This window comes from Nestor notabilis, unplaced genomic scaffold, assembly GCF_000696875.1.
Source record: "Nestor notabilis isolate BGI_N333 unplaced genomic scaffold, ASM69687v1 scaffold23894, whole genome shotgun sequence".
NCBI lineage: Eukaryota > Metazoa > Chordata > Aves > Psittaciformes > Psittacidae > Nestor > Nestor notabilis.
The window spans coordinates 1-12,441 of record NW_009927233.1 but is presented as its reverse complement, the minus strand read 5'-3'; the positions used below and the strand labels follow the sequence as shown (position 1 = coordinate 12,441).

General features: G+C 55.5%; 1 protein-coding gene across 1 annotated transcript; it reads right to left on the bottom strand.

Annotated features, from left to right (window-relative positions):
• Positions 1-556: 556 nt before the first annotated feature.
• On the bottom strand, positions 557-11,386 carry SRF (serum response factor (c-fos serum response element-binding transcription factor)). Its single transcript, XM_010013982.1, has 6 exons — positions 11,126-11,386; positions 5,258-5,519; positions 3,008-3,127; positions 2,119-2,310; positions 1,527-1,603; positions 557-1,257 (listed from the first exon to the last, which is right to left on the bottom strand). The coding sequence occupies exons 1-6, from the start codon at positions 11,291-11,293 to the stop codon at positions 1,162-1,164; spliced, it is 915 nt and encodes a 304-aa protein (XP_010012284.1). The 5' UTR covers positions 11,294-11,386; the 3' UTR covers positions 557-1,161.
• Positions 11,387-12,441: the final 1,055 nt, after the last annotated feature.

Genomic DNA, 12,441 nt, shown 5'->3' with positions numbered 1-12,441 from the left:
CCAGGGACAGGGCTAGGTAGCAGAGCCATTCACAGCAACTCCCATGCAGGACCAAGCATGCTCCAGCCCTTCTCCCCCAGCCTTGCTGAGCCTGCACAGGCATCTCAGCCGCTCCTCTGCAGCCCAGGATGGCCTGCAGGTCACCCTGGTGCTCAGAGGAAGAGCCTGCCATGTGCCCAGCAGCTCAGTGCCCCATGGGCTCTTCCCTTTTGACACTTGAGTTGTTTCTCCACCTTGCATCAGATGAATTTAGAAAGCGCTGGCTGGAGCTGCAGAGGGATGTGGGAAAGACCTGACCACATTCCCCTGGGTGTACAGAGTCCGCAAGCAGTGTGAGGGCTGAGAGGAGAGTGTGGGACTGGGCTGGCCACAAAGCCCCCCAGGAGCTCTCTTGGGCATCGCTGTGCTCCTGGTTGTCCACCGACCACCTCAGCTGTGCAAGGGCAGCCACCGGGACAGAGCCAGTCAGGCTGCAAGTCTGCCAGGCAGCCCAGCAAGGAGGCACTGAGGGCAGAGGGCTCACCGTAGTGCACACGAGGAGGATGGGGCCACGTGCTGCAGGCCCAACCAGAGATGCACATGCAAGCTGGCCACTCTCCCGCGTCCAGAGCCCAAGGCAAGTTGCTGCAGCCAGGACCCATCACCCCCACAAAGGCACATTGCTGAGGCCAGCAGCACAGCCTTGGCCCGCTCTGCTCCGAACTACACCTGCAGGACAGCTCTGGATTTGAGCTGAGCCCCATGCAGAGCAAACGCTCATGGGCAAGGTGTCTTCGGAGTGCCCAGAAGGAGCCAAAGCCTCCAGCTGGGAATGGCCCACAGTATTTATTTGCAGCACAGAGCAATCCTCCCCTCCAGAGACAAGTTTCTTTGGCTGGCGTGAGACAAGCACAGCTATCGCAGCATCCAAATGCCCCCAAGCCCTGCATGGCCCCAGCATAGCTCCACCCCAGGTGGGTCCTGCAGCCCCACGCGCGTGCCCTATGTGTGTGTGTGTGGGTGCATGTGTGTGTGTTTGTGTGTGTGTGCACGTGTGGATGAAGGAAACGTGAAAAGGCAACAATAAATAACTGGTGCAGTCTGTACGAGAAGGAATTGCCACCAGCCCCGGCACTGGCGTGACAAGCCAGGGAATAGCCCAAGGCCGGCAGCAGAGGCCTCTCAGTCACTCTTGGCGCCGTGTGAGGTGTCCAAGTTGACTACCTGCAGCTCCGTCAGGCTGCTGCCACTGCTGCTCTGCTGCCCGATGACCGCCATCTAGAGAGAAAAGGGAGGAGGAAGCACTGGGGGACAGCATGCCCTGAGACCACCTGTGCCAGCAGCCAGGGTGGCACTGTCCCTTCTGGGCTCCTGTCCAAGGAGGGTAGGACTTCCTCACCCACAGGTAGGTGGCACTGACAGCTTTCCCACACCTGAGGACTGGCCATACCCGAGGACATGGGTCTGCCCAGACCCACAAAGAATGTGCAGGCAGAGGCAGAGCAAGGATACCCCCTGAACACCTGTGAGTATCACTCTGCTCCTACCTGGTGAAGCTGGACAGCTGAGACTGGGATCTGAACGGTGCCTGATGGGGCTGTCAGGAACACTTGGGGGACGCCACCTGCCACAGAGAGAGCACAAATGATACCATCCCTTAAACAGTGCTCCCCAATAGGTCATTTCTCTGAGCTCTATGGAGCTTTGCTAGGATGAAGGAGTCTGTTTGCGTGCATGATAGCATCCCAGAAGAAAGCCACAGGTGCTAGCTTTCAAAATGGTGGGAGAAGCAGGCATTAGTCCTCAATCCAAGTCATGCCTGCATGTTTTTTCATGCTGCTTTTCCCCCCTCATGCAACTACACATTGTCTCCAGTCTCTTCTAACTCCTCTGCTGGCCTGCCCCATATGCGACCCGTCCCAGCAACCCTTACCCTTTTTCCCCAGCAATCCTTTGCATAGGAGAATAGCAGGATCTAAAAGCATGCATCAAGCATCTCCCTTGCCAGGCCCTTCTACAGCCACTAGGACTGCTCAGAAGCAGCTTTTTTTGAAATCAATATATAGCATAAATACATGTGAGAGAAAAACAAGGGTGTCAGAGCACTTAGGGGAACACCGACCCAGAGAGCTGTCTTACCCTGATCCTGGACCTGGCCGTGGGACACCTGCATCGCTGAGGGTGCCTGTGAGAACGCGTTGAGGACTGCAAGCCCGCCGTCCGCAAGGCCAGATGTGGGTGCGTACATCACCGCATGGGGGCTGGGGTACATCATGTGGCCACCCACAGTGGTTGGCACAGACGACGTCATGATGGTCGCCGGGAGGGTCACTGGCACCAGGACAGATGAGAGTCAGTCACACGAAAGGAATCTGCTACACTCACGCACCTGCCCAGAACCCCTCCCTCCGCTGCGCTGTCCTGAAGCAGGAGGGGCATGAAGATGCCCATCTTGTTCTCCCAAGCTCTTGAGGAGAAGCCCCAGGGAACAGGCAGGAGAGCTCAAACATCTCCTTTCGTAAATATAAGAGGGCAAAAAAGAACAGCAGCCAAATATCCAAGGACCAAATTCAACTTGAGATACAAGCTTTAATAAAAACGTTGAAATGGATTCAGCCTGCATCCAGGCATCTGAACTCAGATTTTTCTGACAAGAGATGTCCTCTGCACATACAGTAAAAATCTCAAGTAGATGTGAGCCAATGCTTATGCTAGGGGCAATGCTGGCTCACTGAGAAACCATATGAGAAATGGCAACCTGTTCCCAGCTCCACGCTGCAAATTAAGAGCAGATGATGTGGCTGGAGAGGCTCCGACATCCCTTGTAAGGTGCCCTATACACAGAAACATCTACCTAGGTATAGCGTAGCACAGGGGATGCCAACAAGGAAATATACACCTGGGAAACTGTCCGAAAGGCTGGGATAGAGTTGGTCTGAAGAAGGATCCTGGGCAGAGAGCAGGCATGTGGTTGTTAGCAGCAGTGATTAGAAACACATAACATGGTTTACCGTAATGTCCCAATTACCTGTTCCGCTGGAAGAGGTCTGGGTAAGGTCAGTGCTGCTGTCGCTAGAGGGAGACGTTTGCTGCGGTGCCTGGTGCACCTGGATCGCCTGGACTGGGACCTGCTGAGCCATGGTACCACCTTGGGAGAGAGAGGAGCCCGTAAGCCTATGCTCAGCAGGGATACAGGCACTCTGGGCCGTGTGAAAAAGCCCCCCGGTCTTTCTCTGGCCACAAACTGCTCTGCAGCATGGCCCTGCACTGTGCTGTGGAAGGCTGGCCAAAAGCAGCAAGTGGCAGAAATCAGGCCCTGTCCCGAACGGCAGGCCAAAACCTGCTCTGTCCTGGCACACAGGGACCAAGGAGGGGTTAGCTGAGCTACAGGGCTCTAGAGAGAAAAGAAAAGGCCACAGCAGCTTTTGTCCAGCTCCCAAACACGGTTCAGGCAAGTTTGGGGCACTCCTCACCCCTCCCGGCTCCACCAAGACACAGCACAGAAGGGCCCAGCACATGCCCCCAGCACTGCCCATGCAAAGATGATCTCACTGCACCAAGTAGAACTGCAAGAGCCCAAATGCCCAGGCCAGCTGGGCCCTGCTGCCTTTACCCTCTGGAGCCCAGCTCCACAGGGCACTTGGGGAACAGTTATCTCGCCCATCCGGTGATCCCAAAGACATCACAGTGCCTTACACTGGGATTAGAGACCACTGGGCCACAAGGCGTACACCCTAGATGTACACTTTGTACATGGGGCATGGCCACGCAGCCTCCAGCCCAGCCCACAGAGACAGAGCTTGGCACAGAAAGCTCCCCTCAGGCTCAGGTCCTGTCGCCAGAGGGAAGAGTGAGGGATGAGAGAGAGCAGGAATCACCAATCACGTCACTCACATGGGGAATTTCTCCATGCACCGCACCACAGAGATATACATCCATTATTCTCTTAGCTCCTGCAGATCACAAAGGAAATCCAGTCCCTTTGCATAGGATTATCCTGTCTGCCAGGGCTCACGGGAGCCATAAGGGCTCCAAGAAAGCATGCAGGCTACAAGACTCATTGACTTGGGCACAAACAGGCAGGACACAAGAAATACTGTCTCAGTGCTAGTCCTCAGATGATGGCTGTCTCCACAAAGGGGAGTTTAGCCCTGCTCTGAACCTCCAGCCAGTAGCACATCCAGCCCCAGTAAAACACCTGGGGAGCCTTGACTCAGCACAGTAAATTCCTACCAAGGACAACGCGCATAAGGCAGCGCACCAGCACTGCTCCCTCCTCTGCACCAGGTCTTTCAGAATCTATCCTCTGCACTGTGGTTCAGTGACTGACTGCAGATCCAAACACAAAAGCAGCTGCTCGGAGCCAAATACCAGCACTCAAAAAACATCCATTGGGCATCTGAGCCCCTGCAGTCTACTTCCATCAGTCCTCCTAGCAGCAGAGTTCAGCCTCAGCACCTCAGCTGTATCAGGACCTGTCTCCTCTGCATTTGCTAGACAGCGGGCAAACCCTGGGGCAGGGGACTGACAACCCACTGCTTCCCTGGGTCTGTATTCCCCAAGCTGCTGCTCCTGCCTATGCCAAGCACTCTCTGCCCTGCCTTCCGACCTCTCCTCTGCAGCCACAGCCAGGGTGCCCTGTGCTCTGCCTCCTGTGCTCCCACCTCAGTTGGGGGTCAGTTCTCTGGCCAGGACCAGGACCCCACAGATGCCTCCATCCCCCCACATCAAGCAAGCGGAGGAGAAGCGAGTGCTGACCTGTCAGCGACACGATCTGCCCTCCAGCTCTGGCAGGAAAGCGGAAGAAGCCTGTCTGTTGTGCCTGCTGCAGCGGCCCAGCCGTACCCGTGACCACCTGGCCCTGCTGGCTGGAAAGAGCCAGGGAGTGCGGCTGTAACTGAGTGAGAGGAATGGTAGGGGTCCCTGGAGAAAGGGAAGCACCTGCCAAAAGGAGGGATAAAGAAAGGCTTTGTCACCATCAGCTCTTTTCACTCCCTCCAGGCTTCTTGGTGCTGCCCCGGGGTCCCAACTCAGCTCCCTGCCACCACGCCCTTCCCAGCAGCAGGGCCAGCTAGCAGCACTCTAAGGAAACAGCCACTACACGACACTTCTCCAGCCACTGGCCCCTGGCGGGGTGATCAATCAAGGAATCCCAGCCAGGTTCACCCTACAGCAGCAACCACTCTGCTTTCTCCTGCCACTAGTCTTCCCTCTTCTGGAGAGGGTAGTAACACACTTTTGTTGGATGTTGCAGTCCTTAGCCCCTAAAAGCACTGACCTGACATGAGGGTGAAGCTGGTGGGTATCGGCATGAGGCCCCCAGATGTCACTGCACTGGCTCCAGTAGTCTTCAGCACTGTCCCGTTGGCACTGGTGACGGCATTGGGGCTGATGCTGGCAGACACTGGCGCCAGGTAATTAGTGATGGGGAATGATGGGCCACTGCTGACCTGCATAGAGGTTGAGGTGGTGGGGGCTGTCTGGATGGTGGACGTTGTCCCCGGCAGGTTGGTGACAGTGAACGCTGGTTTCAGTGCGTCCTGGGGAAGGAGAGATTGTGACAACTAAGACCAGCCCTTGGATCTTGTCAACATCTGACCATAAGATCAAAGCAGGCTCTACTGGTTGCATGCTGGTGCTAAACCATACCCCCATAGCTTGCTGCCAGCACATGGACCACAGCCAGTGTAGCAGAGAGAAGTTGCTTGTACAAACATGAGAAGACTGTGCCCAGTAACGCAGCATGAGGAAAGCTGGAGAGAGCTCAGCGTATACCTTGGATACAAGCCCAGGGCCACACAGGTCCCCTGAGAGACTTCCCTGTGAGACACGAGGGGACAAAGCAACCCTTCCCCTCCCCAGGAGTCCCCAAAGCCTCTAAGAGGAGAAAACCTTTTTCTGGCACAAAATAGGCAAAAGCAGTGCTTGCAGGGACAGACATAAAGGCAAACACACTGTCTCCTGTCAGGAACACACACCACTTCCCTTATGGCAGGAAACACATGGCAAAGAACAAGCTGAGAACTGGCTCTTAAAGGTAGCTGTGCACCAAAAGCAGCAAGGGAGAGATAAGGCCAACCCTGGACACCAGGGATGCCCAAACCCAGCCCTGACAGCTGCTTTGGCAAGCCCTGGGGAATGCTTCCACAAATCTCCTGGAGCAAAGGGAAGAACTTGGCCAAGGGAAGAACCCCATCTGCCATCCCACTAGCAGGAGTGGGATAAAGTGGGATTGCCTCCCACCAGCAGGAGACGGGCAGAAGGCAAATACTTCCAAGCGACTCTGCATGTTAGCTACGGCCAGCACACACCATGGTCCAGCAAGGAGCAAAACTCTATGCCTGAGGACATCAATGCCAGGGAAGCTGAGCACCAGGAGGGAAAAGGCCCTGCACCAGGCCAACACTAGCCTGAGACCAGCCTCCTGGGTCTGGGAACAAGGGAGGAAAGCGTATGCCAGGCTGCAGGGCATGTAACACCTTAGTTTCTGCAGCCACAAAGCAAGTGCCTTGGGCCTGCAGGAACCAAGCCCAGCACAATCGCTGCTGCCCCTGGCAGTCACACTTTACCTAACATACCTCCTTCCCCCAAATCCCCTTTTAGACACCTAGGGTCTCCTGCCTGTCCTGTTTTTGTTGGCCAAGAGCAGACAGCACATACACTGCTCTGCAGGAGACCGCTCTACAGGCCAAAGGGACCTGCTGTCCCCATGCCCTGCCATGGCCATCGGCACACCCGGGAAGAGTTAAGGCTGCCACACTCCCACCCCTCCCGCTGCAGGCTGGTGGGCCAGCTCTCCCACGTGCTAAGCCTTGTTCCCAGCTTGTCAAGCTGCCAGGAACGAGGAATTCACAGCTCAACCAACAGCTAAAAAAGGGAAGGCAGCCCATTTTGGACAGGAGGAGCCAATCCTGGGCACTCAGCCGTGCCCCAGGGCCCGAGGAGGGAGGAGAGTAACACCCCTCAGCCTTGGCACCACAGTCCCTGAAGTCCAAATTAGAAGAAGCACGTGATAACAGAGTGGAACCCAGCATAGCCACTTTCCATTAGCTCAGCCACAAACTCTTGCCATCCCACATGGGACACGGAGACTGCGGGTGCTCTCCCCACGTGGGTGACAGGGCAGAGTTCCCCCCACTAAGCCATGGAAGCCATAGTAGAGCAGGATGGGTCTTGTTCCCAGCTGGAAAATCCAGGCTCCCTCATGCCCAGGCATAGCCCTGAAGCTGTACGCCCCTGAGATACAGCCCCCAGGCAGCCAGGGCAGTCAGCATCCCCCAGCACTCCACACTCCCAGGGCTGGAGGAGGCATCCCAAAAGATTTACAGCACCCTAACTCAGGGGATTCCCAGGACTCCCTAAAAGTACAAGGGCAAACCTCAGTATGATCGGAACAGCAAAGATGCTTGGGAGGGATGCTGTGCCAGCAGGCTTGAACCATTCACACCCCAGCTCTGCCACAGATGAGACTCAGATTCCTCCCATCTTTGTTGTGTTACTCTTAGGCTGCAGCAATACAGCACAGAAAGAGAGCTGAAAGAGACCTTGGGATTGGACATCTGTTGCCTTATCCCCATGACTGTTGTGGATGCCTCAGAGCCCCTGGGTACCTTGGCTCCCTCCAGCACCTGCAAAGCCTAAAGTACATGCACAAGGCCAGCTTTCAATAGGAGCCAAGCCACGGGTCACCTCCAGCAGAGATCAACCAAAGGGCAATGGACAAACTGATGCACCACAGCAGCCCTGAAGGTTATTCCCTTCCCGATCCAGCTGCACATTCAATCCCCACCACAGCTCACTCAAAACTTCAGTTTGCAGAGCAGTACCTGAGGAAATCAACATGCAGCAGAGAGGTGCAGCATAGCGTCAAGAGATGCCTGCACAGACCCACACCTCTGTGCATGCTTGACAAATGCTATACAGTATGCGTGGACCATAAGGCATGGCCAAGGCCAACTGATGCCCACCCTGGACCATAGAAAGATCCTGGGGACAGAAATGATCCCACTCCATGGCTTTCGGGGACTGCCTGAGACAATGCTGCTCAGCATGGCCCAGACCCCACAGCCAGCATTAGTATGCAGATGCTGGAGGACAACTGGCCTAGGAGGCACATGGGAAATCCCAATCTGGTCTCCAACACCCAATCTACATTCCAGATGGGGCAGAAAATCCCTCCCTTCCCCCACCTCAAGAAGAGATGACTAGATCAAGGCTCCTTACACTCTCTTACCCCAATCTATAGTCTTTGAGCTCCCTCAAAAATTGCCTCTCCCACGTAACCACACCCAAGAGATTACATGAGGGTCTTTTGGAGAGCACAAGAGATCAGGCAGGTCAGTGCCCAACAGTATCATTGTGAAGATACAGATACTGATTTAAAAGTACAGCATGCCCCAATCCCAGCTGCAGTCCAAGCTCAGCTGCACGGCAGGGAGCTTGGATGTGGCATAGCAGGAGGATCTCATGGTTGCTGCTGATTGTAGCTCAAATGAAGACCAGTGGGCTGCTGACTGCAGGTAACAAACAGGCTACCTGCGCTGCTCCCTGCCTCTGCTGCAGCAGCTGAACACAAGCAGGTTTTGTCCCTGCAGAGGGCCAAGAAGCAGAGTTCACAGAAAGGCCAGGGAGCAATTGCCCAGTCGTCTCAGAGCATCCTATGTGGCTGGACCTGACTTGATCTCCTGCCACCTCCTCCACTGACGTACCTGTAACCAGCCCTGTGTACCAGCCACCGCTCAGCAAGGATGCTACCCACCTAGCACAGCCCACCCACAGACTTCCTTCATCCTCAGAAGACTTCTTGGTCTACTGGAATTGGGCTGATCTCTGTTAGAGCACAAACCCAGGCTTGCAGCCCTGCACAAGGTGCAGCAGGACTGGGGAAGGTAAGGGTAGGACTGTCCCCAGCCTCAGGGCTTACCATGACAAGAACCCTCAGCAGGCCAGGGGTGGATTTAAGCAGGAGACAGGGCCACAGGGCTCCTCCAGCTCCACAATAAAAGCTGGCCGTAGCCAGAAGGCACCCCACTCTAAGCATTACCACTCTTAAGTAGTGGGATGGAGCTTGCAAGGTTGCATCAGAAAGCGGGCAGAAAGAAGTTGCGTTAAGATCTTTTCTGCATAGTAACTGCACCCCAACAGCACACTTCCTCTGGGGCCCACTCAGCAGTGTTTTCAGGGACAATCTTAAGGGACACAATGCGGACAAGCCCCATGGCAGGAACAGGTCATATACCATGCACAGCACTGCCTGCACCTCCAATTACTCCAGGCATAGGTAATTTGTCTCATTACAAAATGCCCAGAGGACGTGCTTTTCATTCAGGAGAAGCACAAGAGACAAGTCCTTACAAACACAGGCTGCAGAAAGGAGAAACTGCTGGTGACAATGGACTCCTTTGCCTACTGGAAAGGGCTGGCACAGCTCACACTAGGAATTCAGAGCACCCAAGGAAGAAAGTCATGTCAGACTGGGACAGCCAGAACTGTTGTTGGGCTCCCACCAATGGGAAGCCTTCCCAGGGGCTCTTCTGGGCTCCAAGCACAGAGCTCTCCAGGCAGCAACACCTTGGCTCACCACAGCTGCTCTGCCTGCGGGGATCTCTGCAACTGCTGGTATTTCTCAGGGCTCAGCAGTGATAAGCTTTTGCTTGGTGCAGCACTACACACACATGAGGAAGAGGGCATGGAGGAATTGTGGCTACCAGGTACCCAGCAGCATTGTGACTGTTGCACTACCACAGGATGCAAACACACAGCTGAACACCCCTGCAGCCCCAAACACAAGAGGCATGTTGTTGCACTTACTGCCTTTGGGATTACAGCACATAGACTTCAAACACCCTTCTCCATGTTCTGTCTGCTTAATATTTAGTGGCTACTGTGGGTTTGCATACAGTAGCTAGATTAGGATGCTGCTGTGGTTTGTGTACAGTTGGCTAGAGGTCTCCTAGAGTAAGGCCATGGATCATCTGGAAGTATGCTTTTACAGCAAGCCCAGGTCCAACACCCTGAACACAGCTACAGCAGAGCTGCAGCAACTCACAGCACCAAGTGGCACCCCACGCAGGTGCAGGAAGCTGTGGCACAACCCCTAGTTCAGCATGTCACCCCAACCTTGCTCCACAAACTCCCCTGCCTCCCACCTCTTCATGCCTGTGGATCCCAGCACCAGCAGGGATACAGAAAAATGTAATTTATATGAATGATGTAAATTAAAGTTATTGAACAGATGAGACATTAGAAACAAATTCTTTACTATGAGGATGCTGAGGCGCTGGCACAGGTTGCCCAAAGAAGCTGTGGCTGCCCCATCCCTGATGGTGTTCAGGGCCAGGTTGGACAGGGCTTGGAGCAACCTGCTCTAGTGGAAGGTGTCCCTGCCTGTGGCAGAATGTTGGAACTGGATGAGCTTTAAAGTCCCTCCCAACCCAAGCCAGTCTGGGATTCTATATTGGAGCCAGCTTTCTTGCAACAGCTCTGAGAACCAGCACCAGGGATGCAGCGACAAGACAGAGTCCTCCCAGCAGGAAAGGTTCATCGCCCAACTCTGCACCCATGGGCAGCCCTCTGCAGCACCCTGCGTGAGAGGCCACAGGCAAGACAGGCAAGGGCTAGTGCCTGCAGGGACACGAGGCAGTGAGCAGAAACAGTCCATCCAGCCAAGTGTTTCCATTCCCCATGTCCTCCCTGCCCCCTTCCAAAACAGCACCAAAGCAAGAGACAGCTGCAGCTTATAAGGAATGTGAGGGGCCCTGCCAGGGACTCTGGCGAGGGAAACCAGGCCTTATAAGGCCATGGAGGCAGAATCAAATTTTTATCAATGAGTGCAAGAGCATGGAGACGCCCGGGGAGAGATAACAGTGCTGAGAGCTGACCAGGGGGCGGGCCGGGCTGGTGGGGAGCCCTGCTGCAGAGACAGGGGCCAGGACACCTGCCACTCACTTCCCTCCCTCTCCAAATCACCACTATCACCAGACAAGTGAGTCTGCCCAGAGAGACCTCTCAGTGGGCATGAACCCACTGGAGTCACAGCGAAGCAGGACCCGTCCTCAGCTTTCCAAGCTGCTATTCAAGGAGACTGGCATTGATCCTGGCACAGCCCGTGCCCCCCTGGGTGCCCAGGTATGCGGCTGAGCGTTACCTTGGTCTCCCCACTGCTGTCCGACTCGGACACCTGGTAGGTGAGGTCCGTCTCCTCGAAGCCCGTGGCACTCATGCGCTGGTCAGTGGTCGGGTCCGAGCGCGGCGGTGAGTCTGGGGAGTTGAGGCACGTTTGGATCAACGCCTTCCCCGTCTCACTGGTAATCATGGGCTGCAGCTTCCGTGTGGCAAACGTGTACACATGGCCCGTCTCGCTGGCCACCAGCAGCAGGACCTGGGTGCCGGTCAGCGTGGAGAGCTCATAGGCCTGCCAGCAGCACAAGGGAAGAACAGGGAGTCACGGACCCATACAGCACAGGACAAGAGTTCCTAGCACATCCCTGCACTCCCCGCATGGCCCTCCTTTCACCCACATCAGCTCCAGCTCCCTGTCACTCCAGAGGAGCTGTGGCCTCTGAAACTAACTCAAGATTTGTTCTCTACAGGTTGAAGTGCCCCATGGTGTGTTCCCATCTCTTCAGCATGCCCTCAGGTGATGTGCATGCCAAAAGGCCATGGGAAAAGTGGTCCCTTCAAGAGAGCAACTTGAGGTCATGGGGCCACTAGGCTGTTTCCATTCTGGAAATCCCACCAGCTCCTCCAGACATGTCTGGATGCCCTTAAGTATATGAGAGGATGCTACTCAGCCCATGGGGCTCTGCTACCTCTTTACATCACCAACACCCCAGCTGGGCTAGGATCCAGAGTCCCCTCTTCATCTTCACAGTCCTGAGCACAGCTGCACCCAAACACCCCAGCAATGATGCCCTAGGATTGACTGGTAGGCTAGGAAGAACACTCATCATATGCCATCATGGCACGCTCCAGGGTCTCACACAAGATAACACAGCCAGGATGGCCTCATTCTGGATCCTGTGCTACCAGGATGCACCCATTGGTACCCTACAACCATTCCCACTTTCCCAGGGTATGTGAAGCCCAGCTCAGCTGGGATACAGCACTGCTCAGTCATTCAGAAGATGCAGTGAGCACCTAAGGGGAGGCAGATGAGCCAGCAGCACCCAACTGCACACAAAATCCATCAAGTTTCTAATTTGTCTTTGTACATTTTTTTTGCCGCCAGGAACCACGGAGAGCGCTCCAGCCCAATGGAGACACGGCTCTGGCCCTGTCCCTGTCCACAACCGAAGGAGCCAGCAGCCCCGCTGGGCCCCAGGCAGGGCACCTCGGCTGGACCCCCGGACCCGTGCAGCACCCAGCTACGGTTCACAGAGAGGGACTCCGAGGGCCGGAGGCTGCAGTGAACCGGGCCTTCCCCAGGCGCCTTTCCTGCTGCCGGCTGCCCGGGTCCCTGTC